The sequence below is a fragment of the Thermobia domestica genome, chromosome 10, assembly GCF_964235325.1.
Source record: "Thermobia domestica chromosome 10, izTheDome1.hap1.1, whole genome shotgun sequence".
Lineage (NCBI taxonomy): Eukaryota > Metazoa > Arthropoda > Insecta > Zygentoma > Lepismatidae > Thermobia > Thermobia domestica.
In genome coordinates, this window is record NC_137463.1 from 134122737 (window position 1) to 134147519 (window position 24783).

General features: G+C 37.5%; 2 protein-coding genes across 7 annotated transcripts in view; one reads left to right on the forward strand and one right to left on the reverse strand.

The window, feature by feature from the left end:
• Positions 1 to 24783, reverse strand: part of LOC145662721 (inverted formin-2-like) — a 435970-nt gene that overhangs the window by 57123 nt on the left and 354064 nt on the right. The gene's annotated exons all lie outside the window — the stretch shown is intronic.
• LOC145662089 (uncharacterized) lies at positions 18402 to 20537 on the forward strand. Its single transcript, XM_081727427.1, has 2 exons — positions 18402 to 20217; positions 20359 to 20537. The coding sequence occupies exon 1, from the start codon at positions 18490 to 18492 to the stop codon at positions 20059 to 20061; it is 1572 nt and encodes a 523-aa protein (XP_081583553.1). The 5' UTR covers positions 18402 to 18489; the 3' UTR covers positions 20062 to 20217; positions 20359 to 20537.

Below are 24783 nucleotides of genomic sequence, written 5' to 3' on the forward strand. Positions count from 1 at the left end.
GTATAGTTCTTGAGAAATGCTAACTACCTAGGTAGTCAGAGATGCTAACAACAGCAAAAGGATTCATATCCCGCTGAAAGGTGAACGCTCAATAACAAAGAAATTACTCTCCCAGTATAGTCAACATTGTAGTTTTATATTATATATATATAATCTTAATTATTAAAAACTAAATACTGGCTTCATAATTTTAAAACTAGTTAGAACCAGTACGTACTATGTATTTCCATTATATTAAGATCAAAATAATAGATTCAAAAACACATGTCTCTAATGCACTGAAATCTAGACGCATTCGGACGTGAAGTGTGTGATATTCATAACTGAATAGATTCTGAGCAATTACATCTACGAATATTTTCATTGTGACTGCGACTGTGGTTGAGATACTGGCTGAGAAGGAACTGTATCATGAGGGACATACTAGAGAGTGTGTTGGTAGGAAAAAGAGGGAGAGTCAAGGAGGCTACGGCTAATGGACGATATCAATACAGAAAAATTGTACGTAAATACCCGTGGTGCATGAAACCTTCTCAGTAGCAGCAACTGACTTGCCAATAATGGCAGAATACTTATAATAATGACATAATGTAAGTTTTATTTCAATTTACTCAGTTTTTTCCTGTTATTTTCTATTTACTCATTTTTTCCTGTTTTTTTCTATTTATTCAGTTTTTCTATTTTTTTTTTTCTATTTACTCAGAACTACCTTGAGATTTGTTTTTCTTCTAATTACCAATGACAGAAAACTTGCAACTAATATTATAATATTATAGACAATATGAATCATCTACTTAAACTCATAGATTATGATTTTAAGCAATAAAATTTGTCACTTTTAAAGGGAAACATCACGTGTTTTGTGAATTCAATAATAATGATAATAACAATAAGCATCTTTCTAGATTTAAGATAACGTGTAAGAAGATTAATTCATCGTATTTATATATCGTTCACTGAATTCCTACATTGTGTACGAGAAAAAAAAATAAAGTTGGGGTTGCTAGTATTGTTTGAAATCACGATAAGTGCCATAGCACGTTACTCCATTCCAACATGTGTGTCAACTTATACCCCCCCCCCCTCCGAATTTCCCATTTCCATTTAAAATCGAAATCAATGGTTTTTCGTTTCTTATTGATAGTTTTGAAGAAAAAATAGTTCATTTTAAAAATGTAAAAATATTTAGAAAATTAAATTGGTATGTGGCTAACTTGGCCCTACTCTTTCAAATTTCAATTCAAAACCCAAACCAATCATTTGTTATTTATTATTTTGAGGGGAAAAAATAGCTTCGTAAGCGGAAGAGACTTATTGTAACCCACTTAAAATGTGTATGTGCTGATAATAAGTGTGCAATAAATTATGTAAATTGGATATTTAATAAGGTCCGCCATTTCAGCAGGGGTTAGCAAATATATCCCTACAAATGCTAAAAACAAAATTCTACTTAAAATTAATATTTATTATTCTTTCTAAAGTTGCAAATTGACTTATTATAAACCTGTCAAATTGTAAGTCGGACGATCTTTTCCACGTTCGTCTTTGAACACGTGGGAACCCTAATGATATTACTATTTTAACCCTTATCCGGGCAACCGGGGCCTCTCAGGCCCAGTAGCTTCATATTTTTCTTCGAATTTCTTAATAACCATAAATATTTCGATGCCGTAAAATTCTGAATTCTTCTATCTTTAGTCGAAGTTAAAGTTATGAACATATCGAGTTGGTAAGGCCCCAGTTGCAGTCTACGTTACAAAAATAGCTTGCCTGGATAAGGGTTAAACAACTAATTTCTCATAACTGCAAGTACACTGAAGAGTGCTCACAGAACACACTTAAAAATGCAAGTAAATTTTCTAGCTAAATACGGAAAATAAAATTGTATAGTAATTAACTTAATCTTTGTTCACAGCAAAGTATATAGAGCATTTTTTTTTATAAAAAAAGAAGTTTTTCAATAAACTTTCAGTGACAACTAATCGGGAAAAACTTATAATTTTGTTAATCGTTGTTGCTATAACGGATTTTCAATAGTTATGTAATTGTCAATTTTTAAATAGAACAAATTTCATATTTTCATACAAGGTTGTGATTATTGTTTACACGAATAGTTTCTGAAATATTAAATTGTTATTTTCTGCACATGCAATATTAATATACATATCAAAACAAAAGTATAGTAATAGCCTTGCATGCTTTCTACATATGTTATAACATACATTACTACTTTACCAACATCGGCCCATACATAAATAGAAATTCATGTACTATTCATATTTTATAATCACATTTCAAAAACTATAATTAAACACAGATATTATCAAACCACAATCTCTCTTTTCTGAGCCACTAACGTAAGTATGCATCTGTAGAATTATTTTTGTGAACACCAGCAAACAACAATTTTAAATAAAATATAAGTATCAATTAAACTGCATTTGTTTCATCGATATTTGTCTACTGTGAATGTATGTCCAATAGTAAGTATTATAAGACTGGTTTGAAGAACTTTGTCAATAGTATAAATTTGAGTTCACTGAAATGAAAAAAAAATATATATCTTCTTGTTCATCAAGACTTTCATTCTGCCAAGATACTAATATTTAGATACATAGTAAAATATTGTGCAATGCTCGGAAATGCAACCTTTTCATACTCTACAAAGAAAAATAAATCTAGCCACGAATCATGTCCGTTGCCTTTTCAATCCTCTCAATTTCAATTTCTGCATAGTAAAAGTAATTTAAACTGCACTATAAAAACCTCCAAAATGTTACATCTAATTTTATCGTAATTTTGAAGGAACTCTCAACCAAAATAATGTTTCAGCTTACAGTACTGCCTAAGATTTACTGAACAGCAAGTATATATAAAATAAGTTGTCACTGATGAAATCCTAGCCTATCTGCTCACAAGAATTTAGAGGTACTTTTGTACTTGAGATATTTTTACACTTGTTTTATTTAATGGCTTTTCTTCCACAATTTCAGATCAATACTTCCTTTTGAACTTGACTAATTACACTTCAGGAATATAACGTACTTTACTTTTGCTAACAGCATTAAAATTACAAATATATACAGGAACAGACATCCCGTACTACTGTCTTTATTTAAAACCACTATCGAGTAACTATCTCAACCTCAGACCTTCAGTAAATCAGGATTTCACGCGCTCGTTTCCATGGCAACGTTACACTAAAACATATGGGAATGTAAGCATATATATATATATACAAGACTGAATAAAATCCGCCTATTTTTAATAATCTTCATCGAAGTTTGAGTGAATAATTGTGAAAATATTAATCACAATTAACGAAATTGAATATTTAAGATAACACAATACTAAAATAATATAAAATCACAAAATTTAGAAGAATATTCCTAATTACATGTATTTCGATGAATAACAATTTGATCACGAGTACGCTCACATATAAGCTAGTTAAATAACGACAATGTGGCTCAGTGGTAGAGTGCTTACCTCTAATTCGTGGTGTCCCTGGTTCGATCGCCGGTCAAGTGAATTTGTGGTGGACATCGTGTCCGAGTGATTTTTCGGGGTACTCCCGTTTCTTCCTACAATCTCATTCCACCAATTTTTCCATCATTCACTTGTTTTAATCACCGTGTCCGTTAGCTTAAAAGACATAATCATGGGACGTTAACACTTCATTTTCTTTTTACGTTAGACTTCTATATTAAACTCTTGTCCATGATTGTACTTTTAGGTCATTACTCTTAATGTGATTTGCAAAAGACAGTAATCATTGATTTTTTCGAAGAAGAAAGTTTGTTATGAAAAACGTTAAGTAAGTTGGGCTATTTATAATGGTAAGTTAGTATTTGGTCAACTTCACACTGATACCTCCGTATATATATAGAGTAGTACAAATATACGGACTGTTCCATAATTCATGTAATTTTCTACAGCACTGGGAGAAGATGAAGTTTTCACACTATTAATATGGAATTTGGCATTCTTATTGAAAAAGTCTTAATTTTTCAAATTTTAAAAGTAAATGAGAGAAAATCACTGTTTAACCCCTCTTTTGGAGGCGTAAACACAAAAGTTCATTTTCCTTTGGGAGATTTAATGTTAAATTTTGGAAGCAGTTTTCTCCAATCATTGCTAAGGATTTTGGGGCAAATGAGTATTATTCTTACAAAATGCAATAACACTCATCCGCAAAGTTACTGCAGTCGTCTCAAACAATATTTTGGATAAGGCGAGGGCCTCAAGGTGGTGGGTGGATTGTTACCAAAATCCAAAATTTTATTTTGTGAACGCCAGTAAGCGTCAGATTAATCACAATTGTAACAGAATTAATATTCCGATGCTCCTTGCAAGAGACAGCGACGGATATGGCGCTACAGCCCCCTTCCAAAAATCACATTAAAAATTCACCATAATAAATATTCTTAGCAGGGACATATCAGAAGCTATTTTTTTTTTTTTTTGGATCAATTAATGTAAAAATTGGCATTATTTAGTATAAAGTCATGTTTTTTTTTTTAAAAAAAAAAAAATATGTGATGTTATTATGGTAACGTACTGCTTGAGTAAGGCACGGGGGGGTGGGGGCTTAGCGTAACAGTGGACGTTAATAAAATTCCAAATTCCAAATTTAATACTTTGGAAATGCGAGTGAACTTCAGATTAATCATAAATTTCACAGAATTAATATTTCGATGCTCTTGCATGTGCCAGTGACTGATATGGGGTTATAGCTCCTTCCAAAAATAAGATTTAAAAAATCATATAGCAGGACCATATGGGAAAAAAGCTGTTTGTTTTTGGTCAATTAACGTAAAATTTGACGTTATTGTAGTAAAAAAGGATGTGATTTTAATATGTCTGTTATTTTGCTGTCGCACACCATAGGGGGGCACAGAGGCGAACGTATGGTAATGGATGTTCATAAAAAATCCAAATTTTATTCTGGAAATACTAGTGAGCGTCCAATTAATAACAAATTTCATAGTATTAATATTCCGATGCTCGCTGTATGTACCAGTGATGATATGAGGCTACAGCCCCCTTCCAAAATCACATAAAATTCACGATAAATATCCATAGCAGAGATATATCGGAAGCAGCTTTTTTTTTAAAAAAAAAAAAAAACATGTAATGTGAAATTTGTGACTATCGTAGTAAGAAAGTATGAGTTTTTCAAATGTGGAATGTTATTTTGGTAACGCACCGCCTTTTGGGGCACAGACGGCGAAGCATAAGGTGATGGATGTTTATAAAAAAATCAATATTTTATTCTGGAAACGCCAGTGAGCGTCAGATTAATGAAAATGTCACATAATTAGTTTCCTCCACTCTTTGCATGTGATAGTGACTGATATGGGGCTACAACCCCCTTCCAAAAATCACATAAAATTCACGATAAAAATCGTTAGCTGAGACATACAGGAAGAAGCTAATTATGTTTTATAATTAATATATAATTTGTCATTTTGCATGTTGATAATAAAGGATTACATGGTCTTTCATGTTAAAAAAAAAAAAAAAGAAAAAGAAAAAGTGCGCGAAGACAATCTCGACATCATATTGTAACGACATTATTTTTATAGAGCCCTCGTTTCAGCGGGAGTTCCTTCAATAAAAGAACCAAATGGTTGTTGCCGCTCTGATGGTAAAAGGTCTGATGGCATGACCTTGGTACCGTGGAAAAATGGAAAAGAACTAGTCTGGGATTTCACATGTTCCGATACGTTTGCTAATTCCAACTTACCCCATTCTTCAATTCAGGCAGGTCTCGTCGCCGCTCACAGAGAATCAGACAAAAGACTAAAATACTCAAACCTATTGGACAAATATTGGTTTGTAACAGTAGCAATAGAAGCCAGTGGGTCTTGGGGTTACGAAGGATCTAATTTCATTAATGAAGTTGGTCATCGAATAGCAATCAAAACTGGTAATCCCTGAGCTACTGCATTCCTTTTCCAACGTATCAGCATCGCCATCCAACGCGGGAATGTGTCATCGATCTTAGGCACATTACCTCCTGGTAAAGAACTGGACGAGATTTTTCTTCTATAACACACAATAAGACGGAAGTAGAGACATCCTAGGAGGCTGACAACCACTTTGACTATGTTCATGAAGAATGTTTTGAATCCAGTTTGCATAAATACAAATTCTTGGAAGTCATGGCTAATACCGATAAATTTGGGAGTGGTAGCAACATTATCTATAGATTTTACTTTGTTGCTCAAAATCGTTAGACCCGAAAGATATTGTTGTTAAGCTGTCCGATGTTTATTTTGGAACAAATATGATGGCTACAGATAATTTATGTATTCTTAGATGTGCTTATAAGGAAGAAATAATGTACATGAGAATTTTTTTTAAATACTATATTTGGATGATTACTTATTAAACACAAAGAACAAAATAAAATTTGTCATTATTGCAGAAAATTTTGATTCTTTAAAATCTCGAATCTACTGTAAATAAATATCTTCTAGCAAATATGCATATTTGTTATGCCTTTGTCGTCACTGGAATATACCGTAATCATCTGGAGTGATCATGCCTACACTCTGGACAAGTCTCTGTTTCAAGTCATCTATATCGTTGCATGATTTTTGAAAGATAATTTGTTTTAGAAATCCCCACAAGAACATATCGCGTGGTGTAAGATCTGTACTTCTTGGTGGCCGTTCGACACTTGACCATAGAAATAAGTCGTTTCCAAACTTCTCTCTCAAAAGATATATAGTGCTATTTGAGAGATGCGGTGGTGCTGTATCTTGCATGAACCACAATTAATAACTTTGACCTAAATTTAAACGATCTAAATTTGACTTAAAATGTACTGGAAATGACAAGCAACTCACAAACGATTAAGTCAGTCTACCACTGGATTCACGTACTATGTAATGTGCATTTGCGAAGAAGTCGATCTAACCCAGGTGTTGATTACAGACACGAGCTCCTATTGAACTGTCAACACGTACATCGTAAATCGTTGATATGTTGCGGTAAGAAAAGGTCCTACACTATATACGAGAAAAAAAAATTAAGTTGGGGTTGCTAGTATTGTTTGAAATCACGATAAGTGCCATAGCACGTTACTCCATTCCAGTGGCGTAGCCAGGATGTGTGTTTGGGGGGGCCCAAGTGCTGTTATAGGTACATATAGAAAAATTACAAACAAGAAAATATATAAACATAAAAATATATAAAAAATTACAAACATCAAAGTACCAAAGTACATTGCCGGACCTCTTTGGGGGGGGCCGGCCCCTCCGCCCCCCCCCCCTCCCTACGCCACTGCTCCATTCCAACACGTGTGTCAACTTATACCCCCTTCCCCCCCGAATTTCCCATTTCCATTTAAAATTGAAATCAATAGTTTGTTTTTCGTTTCTTATTGATAGATTTGAAGAAAAAATAGCCCATTTCAAAAATGTAAAAATATTTAGAAAATTAAATTGGTATGTGGCTAATTTGGCCCTACTCTTTCAAATTTCAATTCAACAAAATTTGAAAAATTAAGACACTTTTCAATAAGAATGCCAAATTTCACATCAATAGTGTGAAAACTTCATCTTCTGCCAGTAAGGTTCCATCAATGAAAACAGGTCCAATAAGTTTTCGCCCCATACTCCACACCACACTATTACCTTACCTGTATCTTGGATCTTTGATGCAGCTATCTAATTAAAATTTGTATTAGCCCTGTACCGAACATTTGCCCAATACCGAGAAATCCTATGGTAAAGCTTTTTTTAAATCTGCAACGGTTTTGAAGTTGTAAATTGATTTAAGATAGAATATGTTATCATTTAGACTTAAATTTTGCTGTGTGTTGAACATTGTATAAATGGGAACAGTGTCTCTTTTTCTTTTTTCTTGTAGGTAGAACAGGGTGTTAACTCGAGAGGAAAGAATCGAAATTTTCCTTTTGGCTGGATGATGCAGTTCAGCAATAACATCCGTCTTCAAAGAGCGACATCCTAATCGAGAGCGGGAGACAGACAGTGCTGTACGAAAACTAATCCGCAAATTCATGGCAAAGGGAAATGTTGATGATTTACCTCGATCAGGACGACCACAAAATGCAACTGATCCAGATACATCAGCAGCTGTGTTGGGGTGTATTAGTGAAAAGTCCTATGAAGAGTGTGCGACGACTATCAAGTGAACATCATGTTAGTGTCAAGTGTTCAAAGAATATTAAAAAGGAAAAAGTGGCACCCTTAAAAATTAAAGGTGAAACAAAAACTGCCAGAGGATTATTTAGATAGACCAATGGATTTTGTGAGTAGGCGTTGGCCCAGATAGCTCGTGACCCAGTGTTTCCTCATAACATTGTTTTTAGTAATGATGCAAATTTCTATGTAACAGGTGTGATTAACAACCAAAATGTCCGTTACTGGGCTAATACAAATCTTAATTGGATAGATGCATCAAAGATGCAAGATGCAGGTAAGGTAATGGTGTGGTGTGTAATATGAGGCGAAAACTTATTGGACCTGTTTTCATTGATGGGACGTGGGATGCTGCGCAATAAGGAAATATGCTTGAAAACACTGTTATGCCACTATTGTTGGAAGAGAAAGGGTGATTTCGTCAATATTGGCAATAAGATGGGGCACCGCCGCATTATGCTGGTTATGTAATAGATGGTTCAATGAACACTTTCCCGGTTGTTGGATAGGTCAGCATGGACCAGATGAGTGGCCAGCAAGGTCCCCCGACCTACTTCCTTTGGATTTCTATCTTTAGGGACACTTTTAAGCTATTGTCTAAAAGTGTAAAATTATGGACATTGGCTACCTGAAAAGGAGAATCATTACGGCCTGTGAATAAATATTACCAACCATGCTTCCTAGAGTGCACAAGCAGTGGGTCTCACGGTTAAGGATATGCATAAAACAGAACGGTGGGCATGCTAAACATATCATGTGATTGTAATTGTCTCATGTGTGTTAGCTCTCTCTTTTCCCGGTTATTAAAGAATATGTAATGTGAGCTGTTACAAAGTTTTTTTTTTTTTTTTTTTTTTTTTTTACTTTATCTTTCAATTTGAGACTTCGCACAGCACATTTCACAGCATTTCACATATAACACATCCTAAATCTATTCACAACTTCAAAACTGATGCAGGTTTTGGGAAAATAATTTTACCATTCGGTTTCTCTTCGAACGAGGATGTTGTTTAATGTCATATGACCATGTTGTCATTTAAAATAAACAAGCTGATTCCAAGATGGCGGTCACCAAGATGACGGAGGACAACCTTAACACGTCATAATGTTTCCCCCTTGCACCACCATTGATCCCAATTGGGTTTGGATCGACTGCATTTACAATTTCTCAAATATTTAGCCCGGTCCAGATTTTGTATCTCACTTAACAAAATATTAGGCCTATCTTTCAATTACTTCGGACATTTGTACATTTTCCAATATGGCGAACGAAGAAGTATGTCAAATTTTAACTTGTTAATGTTTACTTCCTAAGTTCAGTAAAATTGTAAATCAGTTTGACGGGTTTTCGGAATTTTAGAATTTAGAGCTAAATATTTGTAAATATTTGTATGAGTTTTATGAAAAACAGTTTCTCTTTTAAAAAAATATTGTGTTATCTATGTTCTATAAAATGACACTAAGTTTCCCTTTTTATGCTCAACCATAGCGAATATATTGCTATTTTTATCTGTGTACTGTTCATTTGACACTTCCAGCCGCCATTTTCCAATATGGCGGCGAAGGTCACCTGGATTTCAGGGGACTTTTAGTATATTGTTTAGAACATCATTTCTAACATCTGTACCAATTTTCAGCTTTTATTAATTTGTTCCTTTCTTCATTAAAATTTGAGCTTCGTTTACAGCACTATTTCTTGCTTACTTTTAACTATTACTTTATATATATATATATATATATATACAGAAAATACACAAATACACCCAGCCAACAGTGGATGCAAATTATGCTACTTTGAACACACACTTGTATTGATCAATCAGTTAGCGAGATAATTTTCCTGGATTTTCATGTTTAATCAAGAAAAATCCCTCTTTCCCTTTTTATTAAATTCAACTACGAAATTTCCCTAGATTAGGGAAATTTCCCTCAAACTACGAACACTGGTCCTGTATAAAATGAAACGATGCTTCTAACTCAGTAGACTGATCGAATAGCACGTAAGGGCATGCAACAATGACACAAGAAACGTGTACGTTGTCGTCTGAGGATATCTACAGCACCTCCAAATCCAAATCCATATGTATTGTTAGTATAATGAGAGTTCAAGGAAATAGCCAAATGAAGTGGCAATCTTACTTTTTTTTTTTAAACACAAGACCCCTTATCCCAAGTGGGTGGTGCAGTTGGAAAAAATCCATTTTAGATTGAAAGCCACACTTGCTACCTTATGAAGGTAGCATCTACCTTCATAAGTCAGTGCCAAGAGACATCGTCCTGTGTACATAGAGAGCTGTGCAGCTGTTGCTATTCTGATCACGCGTGTTACCACGTCTGTGATTTCACACAAGTTTGAACAACGAGTGAACGTGAAATTCTGTGTGAAACTGGGCAAATCCGCCAGAGACGCTTGCCATGATTCGGCATGTGTACGGCGATGCTACAGTGAGTCGTTCGAGTGACACGCGTGCTTCAAGACTGAAAGAATATCATTGGAAGATGACGAGAGATCAGGACTACATTCAACGAGTACAACACCCGAAAATGTCGAAACCATTCAACAATTTGTGCATGATGATCGTCCGAGAACAATCCATAATATTGGTGTCATTATCAGCGTCATACGGAACAATGTAGGCAATCCTCGCGTGTGATTTGAACCATAGATGTTCATTTTACTTCGACCTCACTCACCCTCGCCGTAGCAGTTGGTCCTCGCCCTCGTTCACCCTCGCCCTCGTTCACCCTCGCCCTCGCGAATGGAATTGTCCAACCTCGCCATCGAAGCTTGTCCTCGCCCTCGCGCACCCTCACCCTCGCCATCGAAGCTTGTCCTCGTCCTCGCGCGCCCTCGCTGCCGAAACTTGTCCTCGCCCTCGCCGTAGAAGCTTTTCCTCGCCCTCTCGCAACCTCACCCTCGCCATCGAAGCTTGTCCTCGCCCTCGCGCACCCTCACCCTCGCTGTCGAAGCTTCTCCTCGCCCTCGCACACCCTCGCCCTTTTCGTCGAAGCTTTTCCTCGCCCTCGCGCACCCTCACCCTCGCCATCAAAGCTTGTCCTCGCCCTCGCGATAGGAGTTGTCCATTATCCTCGCTCGCCCTCGCCTTCGTGCTCAAAACTTTTCCTCGCCCTCGCGCACCCTCGCCCTCATATCATTGAGGGCGAGGGTAATTGAGGGTGAGGAGACCTCGAGTGGGCCTCCTTCGTGAGGATCAGAGCATCAATTATTCAACCTATTTGTTGAATTATTTCCTCATCGTCAGTGGCGGATCCAGGGGGGGGGGGCGATCGGGGCGATCGCTCCCCCCCAGAAGAGGAAATTTCTTTATTTTATATATACAAATAAAACGCATCCCAGAGTTTGGAGCTCTTAAAAGTAGCTCTAAGTAGCAGTATCACAACCCACCACCCCCACCAGAAGTCCGTCCTGGATCCGCCCTTGCTTAACATACGTCCTAAAGAAAGGAAATTAAACATATCATCGTATAACTTACTGTGGAACACCTAAAATGGAACAACTGTGACAATGGAGATCTCGGTCGATAGTGACGTTTACATCATTTATCAACAGTATCCAATGCCTTTACTTCAAAATGTTCCTTGAACTACGATGCAAGCATAAGTATTCAGCCACACAAGGGCGGCTCTCATGAGGGTGAGGGTGAAATCAAGGTTTGATGAGTGGCGGTAGAGTGACTGCCGCGGACTATCTGTCAGAATTTGACAGTCAACACGTTGGCCATCCCTGATGTATGTAGCGTAACTGAGGAATTTGAGCAAATTCAAAGGGAAAGATCTAAAGAGCTTAATTTTGAAAGTCCGTCAGCAAACAAATAAAATACTTCAGAACACTATTGTTGAATTATCACTCGGAAATATATACCCACTCTAACCTATAACATGAATGACTTCATTGATTTGAATGTGAATCTAAGTTAATTGGTATTTTAAAATATAAACTGAAATGTGTCAATGTGCTTGTAAGGTTAATTTCGATGCTCAAATATTGTTAATATTCACCACTAAGAGAGATACATTTGTCCTACCTTAACAATGTTAAAATTTTTAATTTTTTTCAATATTTGCCATAAATATGAAACTTTGTCTTAAGAAACTACCCTAGGGGCCAATTTGTGCACTTTATCACTTTGGTCTTGGTTCATTTTTGGCAGCTATCATTGTTGGAAAGTTTATTTTCAGTAATTCCCACAATTATGAAATGATATCTTTCAAACGTTGTCTCAAGGATTCCTTACACTACAAATACGTAAAGGCAAATGAAAAATGAAATCTTTAGTTTAAGATCCCACGATTATGCAAGCTAAATGTTAAAGGAGACAGAAGTGAATGATGAAAGAAATAGTTGAATGAGAATGTGGTAGGAAACTGGAGAATCCCCAGAAAACCCACGAACACGATGTCCTCCACCACGAACTTACTTGGACGGGAATCGAACATGCGACCCTTCGAACAAAGGTAATTTCTCTATCGCTGAGCCACCGTTCCTCCCTAAATGGCACGCTCAGAGCTTAGCGCCTCCAGGGGCCTTGGAAAGATTATCGAGCCTAAAATGATTTAGCACTAACTTTTATAAATCCACCAATTCAACAATTAATAATGTCGTGCAAACTTTAAGATTGTAGTAATGAAAGAAAAGATGAAATCTTTAGTTTAGCGCCCGAGAGTGATGTAACTGCTAAAGGAGATGGATGAAATTGCAAGTGAATGATGACGAAAGAAATGGTGGAACGGGAAAGTAAGAGAACAAACCTTATTTTCTTTAGCACAAACAATTAAATGTGTAGATTAATTGATTTCCAGAAATTTTATTATAATTAGCAGTTAAAAACTGAAAGGGCGATCACAAACTTTTCTTGCCCAGGACCTCGCAACAATTTGTTACACGCTGCCATACATCATTAAAACAGTAGAGTGACTGAATTATTTTGCTCTGTGGTTGAAAAGTAATAATGCAAAACAGACAATTATTGACTTGAAGAGATAGGATAGTTTAAAAATTCTGACTGGGAATAAAATCTTCATTTTTACGTCCTACGATTATCGCAGTAGTAGTAAGGGCCTGACTATAGGAAACTTTTTGGCCCCTGGGTCCCTGCCTCAGGACCCATGGTCCCTGGCCGGGGTCAATGACCTAGGGGTACCTAGGACCACCCCCTAAAATTTGGCAGGGGTACATAGGACCACCCCCCAGGACCCATGGTCCCTGGCCCGTGTCAATGACCTAGGGGTACTTAGGACCACCCCTCTAGATTTTGGCAGGGGTACATAGGACCACCCCTTAAATTTTGGAAATTGCCAAATCTAAAAATTGGGTGTGGTAGCCTAGGACCACAGTATGTACCTCTATCAGTATTGGGTGTCTATGTCGTTCCCTTTTATGGGTAAAAAATTGCCAAAAATTCAAATTTCGGGGTTTTTTGACCTAATTTATCCCCTTTGATGAGGTATTATTATCCTATATGGTTATATGTGCATATACAGGGATTCATTACCTTTCATAAGACATGGGTATATTAATGCACCCCTTTAAATTTTTGGGAGGTGTACCTTGGCCCACCCCTTCAATTTTGGAAATTGCCTAATTTCAACATTGGGTATTATAGTATAGGACCCTAATATGTATTATGATAAATTTGGGTGGTCCACCTCGTTCCCTTTTAGGGGTACAAAATTGCCAAAATTTTAGTACAACCACATGTTTGGTTTTTGGCTCATTTTATTCCCTTGGATGAGGTCCCTTATATGGGTGTATACAGGTGTTTATTTCCTATTGTAAGACATAGGTACATTTGTGCACCCCGGCAGGAGTGCCTTGGCCCACCCCTTAAATTTTGGAAATTGCCCAATTTAAACATTTGGTATAATAGTATAGAACCCTAATATAGATCACTATAAATTTCGGTGGTCTATCTCGTTCCCTTTTAGGGGTATAAAATTGCCAAAATATAAACGTAAGCAATACGTTGTACCACGTGTTTGGTTTTGACCTAATTTATTTCCTTGGATGAGATCCTATTACCTTATATGGTTATATGGCCATGTATAGGAGTCCATTCCCTATTATGAAACATAAGTACATATGTGCACCCCGGGAATGGTACCTTGGCCCGCCCCTTAAGTTTTAGAAATTGCCAAATTTAAACATTTGGTATCATAGTACTGGACCCTAATATATATTACTACAAAATTTGGGTGGTCCACCTCGTTCCCTTTTAGGGGGCATTTTGTTCCGCTTTAGGAGTGAACCTTGCAATCATCCCGAGTTTGATTCTTGGAAATGTTGAATTTAACGTCCCCGCGAAAACGGTGATAGACCGAAACATGAACTTACTTGACTGAGGATTGAAGCAGTGACCTCATACAGTAGAGACAATCGCTGAGCCATCGTACACGTGTGTTGATTACTATGCAATGGTCCCGAGTTTGATTCTTGGTGCTAGTTTCAGGAAATGTTATCGTCCCACTTGAAACGATGATGAGAAATGAGAAAACAGCATAAACTTACTTGCTTGCGGATTGAAGCAGAGACCTCACACATCAGAAAAAAAACGCTGAGGCACCATGCCAACTTCAGTGCAAGCAATTTTTGCGTATGAAAAAAGAACATGAACAGATTATGTTACATTACTACACATTTCTGCTCGTTGTTACGCATAGAAGCTTGTTATTGTGAAATTGCAGAATCTGCTTATACTACATCAGCATTTTTTTCTCAGCTGATGGACTTTTAAAGCTCAACTTTACATTTATGTCAAAGACAGTTTCGTAACATATCGATGAGTGTTACATTTTTCAATCAAGTTTAAGAAAAATGAATCACATTTTAGACGTGGTAATTTGAATGTCGTAAGAAACTAACGAGTCAACGGTATGATGTCATAATCAAAATTGCGATACTAGATGTCGTAACGATTGATGTGTAAGGAGAAAAAACGTGAATAATGTCACAACCAATCAGATTGCTTCTTACATCACGTTTCGGCTCATGATACATGATGAAAGCTGTGTTTTCATTGGTTCTCCGTGATGTGATTGATTCATTTTCCTCGTTTCTGATTGGCTGATAGTGTTGTCACTTTATAGTTGAACCGTTTCAGACCTAAATAAAATTCTTAATTTCATTTTTGAAGTTCTACTTCCACGAAGATCTTGAATGAACGTAGGTGTACCTCTTGTGTCAGCGTGACTTTACTCCGTTCCTTGAATTTGAGGTAAGTATCAACCGCGTTTTCTTAATATCAATGGAGTGCTTTTGCATAAGGATAACATTGTTATCACTGTTTTTATTTTAACATGAAATATTTAGCAAATGGAAGAATAACCCTCACTTACTTGACCGGGGATCCCGCACATTAGAAGTAGGCGCGAGAAAATTGTTGATTTTGGTTTAGCGTCCCTTCAGTAGTGGGGTGCTAGGAATACAGCTTAATGTTGAATTTGAGCGCATACTGGGTGTTGAACCCGGGCCAGAGTTGCGTAACGCTAACCACTTAGCTCAGTTTCTGAAAGTAAACAAAGAAACTACGCACGAATTTGTTCCCTACAACGTGAGACGTGGACTTGCAGTTTAATGTGGGATCTGATCTCCCGCCGAGAAACGAATTCGAGTCTTTCTTGCCTTAGCTCGAGAAAAGCAAGCGCATGAGATTTTGTTTTCGTTTCATGTTCGTCATATGTTTTAAAGTTCAGTGTCAGAGGAAAAAATGCTTACTACAATGATTCTTTCAGCACAGTTAGAAAAACAATTTCATTCATTCTTTTTTATCACTACAGAAACTTAGGTCATTTACATGTTGATGTTGGTCCGGGTTTGATTTCCAGTATGACGACAATAAAAATTTTAACAGTAAAACTATTTGAGATATGATCATTCTTTTAGGATTAATCGTGTAGTCATTTTGATAATGTAGTGATCTCTGAATTCAATTTTAATTCGTGCTTTTTTTCTCTCTCGTTTTAGATATTTGTTTTCTTTGCCTATTCCTTTTTTGCTTACCTTACCTTTTTTCCCTATTTGAATATGGCTACTTCTGGCTTTACTGTCTTGCGAGAAATCAATAGACATTATCGGCGTTTTAATCTTGAAGGACGAATGCTGGAAATTCAAATTAATGCTCCGACCAGTGGCACCGATATTGTGGAGTGGGTTCAGGCCTCCTTTCAACAGATGTTGGATTACTTATTGGAAAACGTCGACGAATCATCGATGGTTGGATTATCGATTTTATCCCACGATGAGAAGAACAAGCCATTTTATTTATCTTTCCGGCATGCAAGTAATTTGACACTGGAGACTTTATGGGCTTCCTTTGATCGCATCCTTCAAAGTAACGATAGTTTTCTCATGAACGAACCGTTCATTGTCCATTTTCATCATGTGGATGTGCCCCGTGGATTTGGATTGGTGCGTCGAGGTCTTTTATCAAACGACGAATTATTAAAGTGCAAGAAAGGCATTTTACGTGTAAAAAACACCGACAAGAAATGTTTAGCGTATGCAATTGTGATTGCTATTGGCCTAAAGAAATATAAGGATACAAATAAAAAAGTTTACGATCAATATCGCAAACAGAGCAAGTGTGTCGTTCTCCCTGACGTACATGAACTTTTGTCCAGATCATCAGTGAATTTAGACCATGGGGGATCTGTGGAAGAATTACGACAATTGCAACGCTACTTAACCGATTATAAACTTACCGTATACACCAGTTTTTCCGGAGAAGATATTCTGTATGAAGGGCCTGGTGGCGAAGACAAGATTCCAATCAATTTAATGTGCATCAATTCTCATTATGACATCATCACGTCATTAACGGCCGTTTTTTCTACCAACTATTACTGTGCTGCATGCCACAAAAAATATGATCATCTTAATAGACACGTTAAGAACTGTTCGGCCATGTGTGAGAAATGTTTGCAGAAACCGCCATGCAGTAAGACCAATACGGAGAAGCAGTGTCCAGAATGCAATCGTGAATTTTATGGTGAAACATGTTATACAAATCATCTGACTGTACCATACCATAAAGGCCAACCAATATGCAAGATGGTGAAACAGTGTGCCAAATGTCTACGCATTTATTCGTTTGTCCGTACAGGGGAAAGAAAACATGATTGTACTGATTATTTTTGTAATGTGTGCCATAAACACGTTACGTCTACTCACCAATGCTACATGAAGCCTGATACGACTCAATTAAAACCTGGAGTTCCATCAGTGTTACATGCCAAGAAAGCTATGATTGTCTTCTATGATATCGAAGCCACACAGGATACTTTCTTCGATGAAGACACGTTCATTCATAAGCCCAATTTATTGGTGGCCCAACAAGTATGTTACAACTGTGTTCAAGATGAGGATATACATCATCCGTGTGAAGTTTGTGGACAGCGAGAACATATTTTTCAAGATGATCCGATCAATGCCTTTCTTGCGTATTTACGTCAACCACGACCCAACATCAAACTTATTGTATCTTTGGCACATAACTGTAAGGGATATGATGGTCATTTTATTCTTAAATCTTTAGTGGAAGAACATGAATTGAAACCTACTTTGATCTTGAACGGAGCAAAAATTTTAAGCATGAAAGTGAATCACTTATCGTTTATTGACTCCTTAAATTTCATGCCAATGGCTTTAAGTAAATTATCCAAGGCATTTCATTTACCAGCGACCAAAGGATATTTTCCACACTTTTTTAATACTGCTGCAAATCAAACGTATGTGGGAAAATTACCGGACATCCATTATTATGGTGCAGATGAAATGAAAGTGGATGAACGAGAAAAATTCATGACATGGTACAACGAACACCAGAACGATACGTTTATTTTCCAAGAAGAATTGGTAAACTATTGTGTCCAGGACGTCAACGTACTTCGAATGGCTTGTATATCTTTCATGACCACTTTTGAACAAGAAACTCACGTTAATCCTTTCCTGGAGGCTATCACTTTGGCGAGTGCGTGCAATTTAGTATTTCGACGAAATTTCTTAAAACCTAATACTATTAGCATTCTCCCTGCACGTGGATATCGTCACAGAAACAATCAGTCACGGATTGCTTTGCAGTGGCTTGCTTACATGGAAGAAAAAGAGGGTCATTCAATTCAACATGCTGCGAGAGGAAAAGAAGTTTATGTTGCTGGTTTTCATCTGGACGGTTACTACAAAGATCCCGACACTAAAGAGGAACACGTGTATGAATTTGAAGGGTGCAGATTCCACGGCTGTACTCTATGTGTCCCTACAGGCCGTGATCAACCCATTTATGAGAACTCCGAAGAAACAATGAACTATCGCTACGAGAGAACACAGCGTAAAATGAAATTATTACGATCCATGGGATATAAAGTACATGAAATGTGGGAATGTGAATTTCGTCAAGTGTTAAAATCCAATCCAGCATTGGCCTCTTCTTTAAGCACACATCCTTATACTAATAAGACACCATTAAATCCAAGAGACAGCTTCTATGGTGGCCGTGTTAATGCCATTAAATTGTATCACGTCGCAAATGAAAATGAAGGCGAAGAAATAAAATTCTTGGATATCGTTTCCCTGTATCCTTATGTGAATAAATGTGGACGGTATCCAATAGGGCACCCACGAATATATCTACAGGGAGATCCAGAAATGCCCGACATCCAAGATGTCAACGGATTGGTCAAGTTGAAGATTTTGCCTAGCAGAAATGTGTTTCATCCAGTGCTGCCATTTCGCTCAAATAAGAAGTTGTTGTTTCCACTTTGTGCTGCCTGTGCCACAGCATTAAATCAAGATTCTGAATGTACACATTCGGACAGTGAACGAAGTCTAACAGGAACATGGGTGTCCTATGAAATTCAAAAAGCCATTGAACTTGGGTATCAAGTCATTGAAATTTACGAAATTTGGGATTACGACATCACCGTATATGATCCAGAAACCAAGACTGGCGGATTATTCAGCGAATACATTAATACATTTTTGAAATCTAAGCTGGAAGCTTCTGGTTGGCCTGCCAATTGCGTCACCGAAGAAGAAAAGCAGCAGTATATCCAAGTGGTACAACAACGGGAAGGCATAACTTTAGATGCAGCAAATATAATGACAAATTCAGCACGTCGTAGTCTTGCAAAGCTCTGTTTGAATGCCTTCTGGGGACGACTCGCTATAAGAGACAATTTCAGCCAAACGACCATCATTAACGACCCCAAAGAACTGTATCAAAAATTAACTGCTCCAGACATAAAAGTCAACCAAATTTTACCTGTTAACGATTCGATGTTATACCTTTATTGGCAGTATGAAGATGATGTTCCAGTACAAAATCACAATGCTAATGTTGTCCTTGGAGCATTTACAACGTGTCAAGCTCGTCTGGAACTCTACAAATATTTAGAACTTCTGCAAGAAAGAGTATTATATTTCGATACAGATTCAGTGATATTCACGCAGCGACCATCACAGCCCACAATAGAACCAGAAGTATTTCTTGGTTCAATGTCAAATGAACTTGAATCAATTGGACCAAAAGCATACATTAAAAAATTCGTGTCTGGTGGCCCAAAACAGTACGCCTTGGAAATCTACAACCCCGACACGAAATCAACCAGTTATGTATGCAAAATTCGTGGATTCACACTCAATTATACTGCAAGTCAAAAGTTAAATTTCAATAGTCTGGAGCAAATGATCATAAATCAATCGAGTGAAAAAATCTCCATTAGCACGCCGCACAAAATTTACAGAACCCACGATCATCATCTTGTCACAAAACCTGAAGAAAAGAAGTACAGTTTCAACTATAAAAAACGCCGATTAATACCAGACACATACGAGACATTGCCCTATGGGTATAAAAAAGCCAGAACAGAATAACAGCCATATTTTCCCCTAATCCCACCAACATCACCTCCCAAAGACGGGGCAAAGAATCAACGCAACACGGGACATGCTTCAACAAGGCCACAGCGAAGACAAAAACTCAGATGACATCACCTTGCAGAAACCCGTGGAGAAAAAAAAGGAATTCAGGTACGTCACATTTGCGTTTCTTTTCTCACCTCTCTCTCTCTTGATCAGTTAGTTCGATGTTAATAATCTGTTTTTCTTCTTTCACAGGAAACAAAATAAATATTACCATGTATATTCATATGTTTTATTTTCTCTTTACAGAATTTGTACCCGTCACGGACACGTCTTCCTTTGAAGAAAAAAGAAATTCTGTATTCTATTTCACATGCTAAAAATAAATGTACAAAAACATGATTCTGTGTTTTTATTTCACATCCTAAAATCAAATTCTTTTTCCTGTACTGCGATTTCAATTTCTTTTTTCTGAATCAGTTTACCGATAAAATAAATCAATGTTTTGCGAAAAAAAAAATCAAACTAAATTTTTGTTTCAGAAAATTTTTTGTGTACGAAAAAAAAACTGATTCAGAAAATTTTTGTGTACGAAAAAAAAATGTTTTCAGAAAAATTTTTTGTGTACGAAAACAAAATTCTGTTTCAGAAAATTTTTTTGTGTGTACAAAACAAAAACTGTTTCAGAAAATTTTTATGTACAAACAAAATTCTGTTTCAGAAAAAAAATTTTATGTACAAAAAAAATTCTGTTTCAGAAAAAATTTTTGTGTGCAAAACAAAATTCTGTTTTCGTCACGAAACTGCTCCGACTAAATGAATCGATTCATTCTGATAGTGTTGGCAACACTGGAAAAATTTCGGTAAGTATCGCTCAGACCCTGAGTTACAGCGAACACAACTAGATTCGAACCAGCAACCTTACATGTCTGATTCATCTCTAAATACAGCCAACTAAACAATAAGATTGTGTGTATACGTCAATGCTAGCACTGAGTCAACAAGGTTTTCTTCAAGGTCAAAGTTGCACACGAAGTAAAAAGATGACAACGCAGATCTTCTATCTTTCTATATGAAACATAAACCTAGTGTAAACTGCTCGCACTGAAATGTGTAATGTAACATAATCTGCTCGTCTTCTTTTCATACGCGAAACTGTTCGCACTGAATGGAGTACGACGGCTCAGCGCTTCAATCCACAACGAAGTAAGTTCATGTTTCCTCCTATCATTTTTCATCATCGTTTCAAGGGGACGTTAAACTCAACATTTCTTAAACTAACACACACACACACACAAAAAAAAATCGAACTCGGGACCATGACATAGTAATCAAAAAACTGAACTTCTCAATGGGCCATAGTGGCTCAAATATGTGAGATCTCTGCTTCAATCCGCAAGCAAGTAAGTTTATGATGTTTTCTCATTTCTCATCATCGTTTCAAGTGGGACGTTAACATTTCCTGAAACTAGCACCAAGAATCAAACTCGGGACCATTGCATAGTAATCAACACACGTGTACGATGGCTCAGCGATTGTCTCTACTGTATGAGGTCACTGCTTCAATCCTCAGTCAAGTAAGTTCATGTTTCGGTCTATCACCGTTTTCGCGGGGACGTTAAATTCAACATTTCCAAGAATCAAACTCGGGACGATTGCAAGGTTCACTCCTAAAGCGGAACAAAATGCACCCTAAAAGGGAACGAGGTGGACCACCCAAATTTTGTAGTAATATATATTAGGGTCCAGTACTATGATACCAAATGTTTAAATTTGGCAATTTCTAAAACTTAAGGGGCGGGCCAAGGTACCATTCCCGGGGTGCACATATGTACTTATGTTTCATAATAGGGAATGGACTCCTATACATGGCCATATAACCATATAAGGTAATAGGATCTCATCCAAGGAAATAAATTAGGTCAAAACCAAACACGTGGTACAACGTATTGCTTACGTTTATATTTTGGCAATTTTATACCCCTAAAAGGGAACGAGATAGACCACCGAAATTTATAGTGATCTATATTAGGGTTCTATACTATTATACCAAATGTTTAAATTGGGCAATTTCCAAAATTTAAGGGGTGGGCCAAGGCACTCCTGCCGGGGTGCACAAATGTACCTATGTCTTACAATAGGAAATAAACACCTGTATACACCCATATAAGGGACCTCATCCAAGGGAATAAAATGAGCCAAAAACCAAACATGTGGTTGTACTAAAATTTTGGCAATTTTGTACCCCTAAAAGGGAACGAGGTGGACCACCCAAATTTATCATAATACATATTAGGGTCCTATACTATAATACCCAATGTTGAAATTAGGCAATTTCCAAAATTGAAGGGGTGGGCCAAGGTACACCTCCCAAAAATTTAAAGGGGTGCATTAATATACCCATGTCTTATGAAAGGTAATGAATCCCTGTATATGCACATATAACCATATAGGATAATAATACCTCATCAAAGGGGATAAATTAGGTCAAAAAACCCCGAAATTTGAATTTTTGGCAATTTTTTACCCATAAAAGGGAACGACATAGACACCCAATACTGATAGAGGTACATACTGTGGTCCTAGGCTACCACACCCAATTTTTAGATTTGGCAATTTCCAAAATTTAAGGGGTGGTCCTATGTACCCCTGCCAAAATCTAGAGGGGTGGTCCTAAGTACCCCTAGGTCATTGACACGGGCCAGGGACCATGGGTCCTGGGGGGTGGTCCTATGTACCCCTGCCAAATTTTAGGGGGTGGTCCTAGGTACCCCTAGGTCATTGACCCCGGCCAGGGACCATGGGTCCTGAGGCAGGGACCCAGGGGCCAAAAAGTTTCCTATAGTCAGGCCATTACTACTGCAGTCTTGTAGCCAATCTGGAACGAAAGAGATTCAGCCCACTGAAGATTCTTTGCGAATATCATTTCAATGTGAATTTCGAACAAAGATCTAAGCTTACCTTCATGCTTACGTTACGTCAAACAACTAACATATAAGGTGGAAATTATTCAACTTTTTTCATAAGATGTAATCCAGCTGAATGTTGATTGATTAAATGTTGCACCTGATAATATGTAGTCGTTACTGCTTGTTACATAGTATTAGCGTGTGTAATGGTTGTATGGGGGAGAGGAGTATTTAAACGCTACTATTCTAAAGTGAAATATTTACATAAAAATTAGGATAATTAAACATTTTCAATAACTCCCTCTTAGACTTCGACTCTGGTTATAGGTCGATTACCGGTGATTACTGAAAGTTAATGATATTGAAATATACAAAGGAAGTTAGTATAGTGTCTAGCAAGCATGTCTGCTTTGCAGCAAGTCTCAGGTTCGATTCCCTTGAGTGAAGTTTGAACGCATTACGGTGGTTCGGATCCTACCATAAACTATAGATTGGTGCATGGGGTCCTGGGGACAATTCCGAGTGGGAGAACATTCAACGACAGTGGATCGAATTCCGCGTTAAACCTATAGGTCCACTTCTCATATAGTCTCGCCGACAAAATTTCAGTATTAACGTGTCAGATATTTCTATTTAAGGACAAGAAAAAAACATATTATTTATTTTGTAACTAAATAATAGCTCTACCCACGTAGATTATAAAAGCAGAAACAATGAAAATCGATACAATAGTGACTGACAATATTTTAACAAATATCAATTCAGATAATAGTTTGGGCTGTCACAAAACTATGAAAAGTTAAAAATTCCGATTAATTGTAACAACTTCATCAGTGGTGGACATTGGAGGAGGATGTATGCTATTAATCAGCCCATTTCATGGGCATCCAAACTCACGAGCCCAACGCTCGCTAACTCGGCATTCGCGCTCAACCGTTCTCGGGTTCAATAATTAAGCGCTACCCCGAGCGCCAATGAAATAAGTCAGCGCGAGTCCAACTGAGGGAAGTGAGCCCGAGCACGATTCCCAAAGGAATAAATGAGCGAGAGCCCAGTTGAAAAAAATGAGCCCGAGTCCGAGAGAGTCCAGAGCAAAATGGCCATCTATGAACCAAAGTCATTCCAGCAAGTCTTTTTCCATCTGATCTACTGCATTCTGATGGGTCAGCGCTCTTGTCATTTACTGCTGAATGACGTGACTGTCTCTCTGTCTACCAACACTCTTTAAACATGACAGTGTAGTAGACACTTCTTATCTAAAACGTCTCCAGCACAGGAAGGGCAACAATGAGGCACACTTACTTCTTAATGTAGCGCTATTTCTACCCGGAAACTTTCATGGGAAAAATCAAATATTATTCTTATTTGCATTATTATTTTTATAATTATGTACGTACACACGAGAATTGTCTACTGCAATTAATTGGAAGGAAAAATACGATTAATGTATAACCTTACTATATGACTAACTTTTCATCTAGGGGACATGGCAGATGATATTTTAAATTTTGCCTCTCTCCAGAGGAGGTCAAACAGCAAACTCCAAAACAGTTGCTTTTAAGGAAGCTTGTCCTCCTCCCTCGCGTGCCCTCGTTCTCCTGAAGGAAGTTGTCTCTAGCCATCGTGCACCCTCCCTCCCGCAGTAACACTTGGCCCTCACCCTCGTTCACCCTCGCCCTCTTCGTCGAAGCTTTTCCTCGCCCTCGCGCACCCTCACCCCCGCCATCGAAGCTTGTCCTCGCCCTCGCTCATCCTCACCCTCGCTGCCGAAACTTGTCCTCGCCCTCGCGCACCCTCGCCCTCTTCGTCGAAGCTTTTCCTTGCC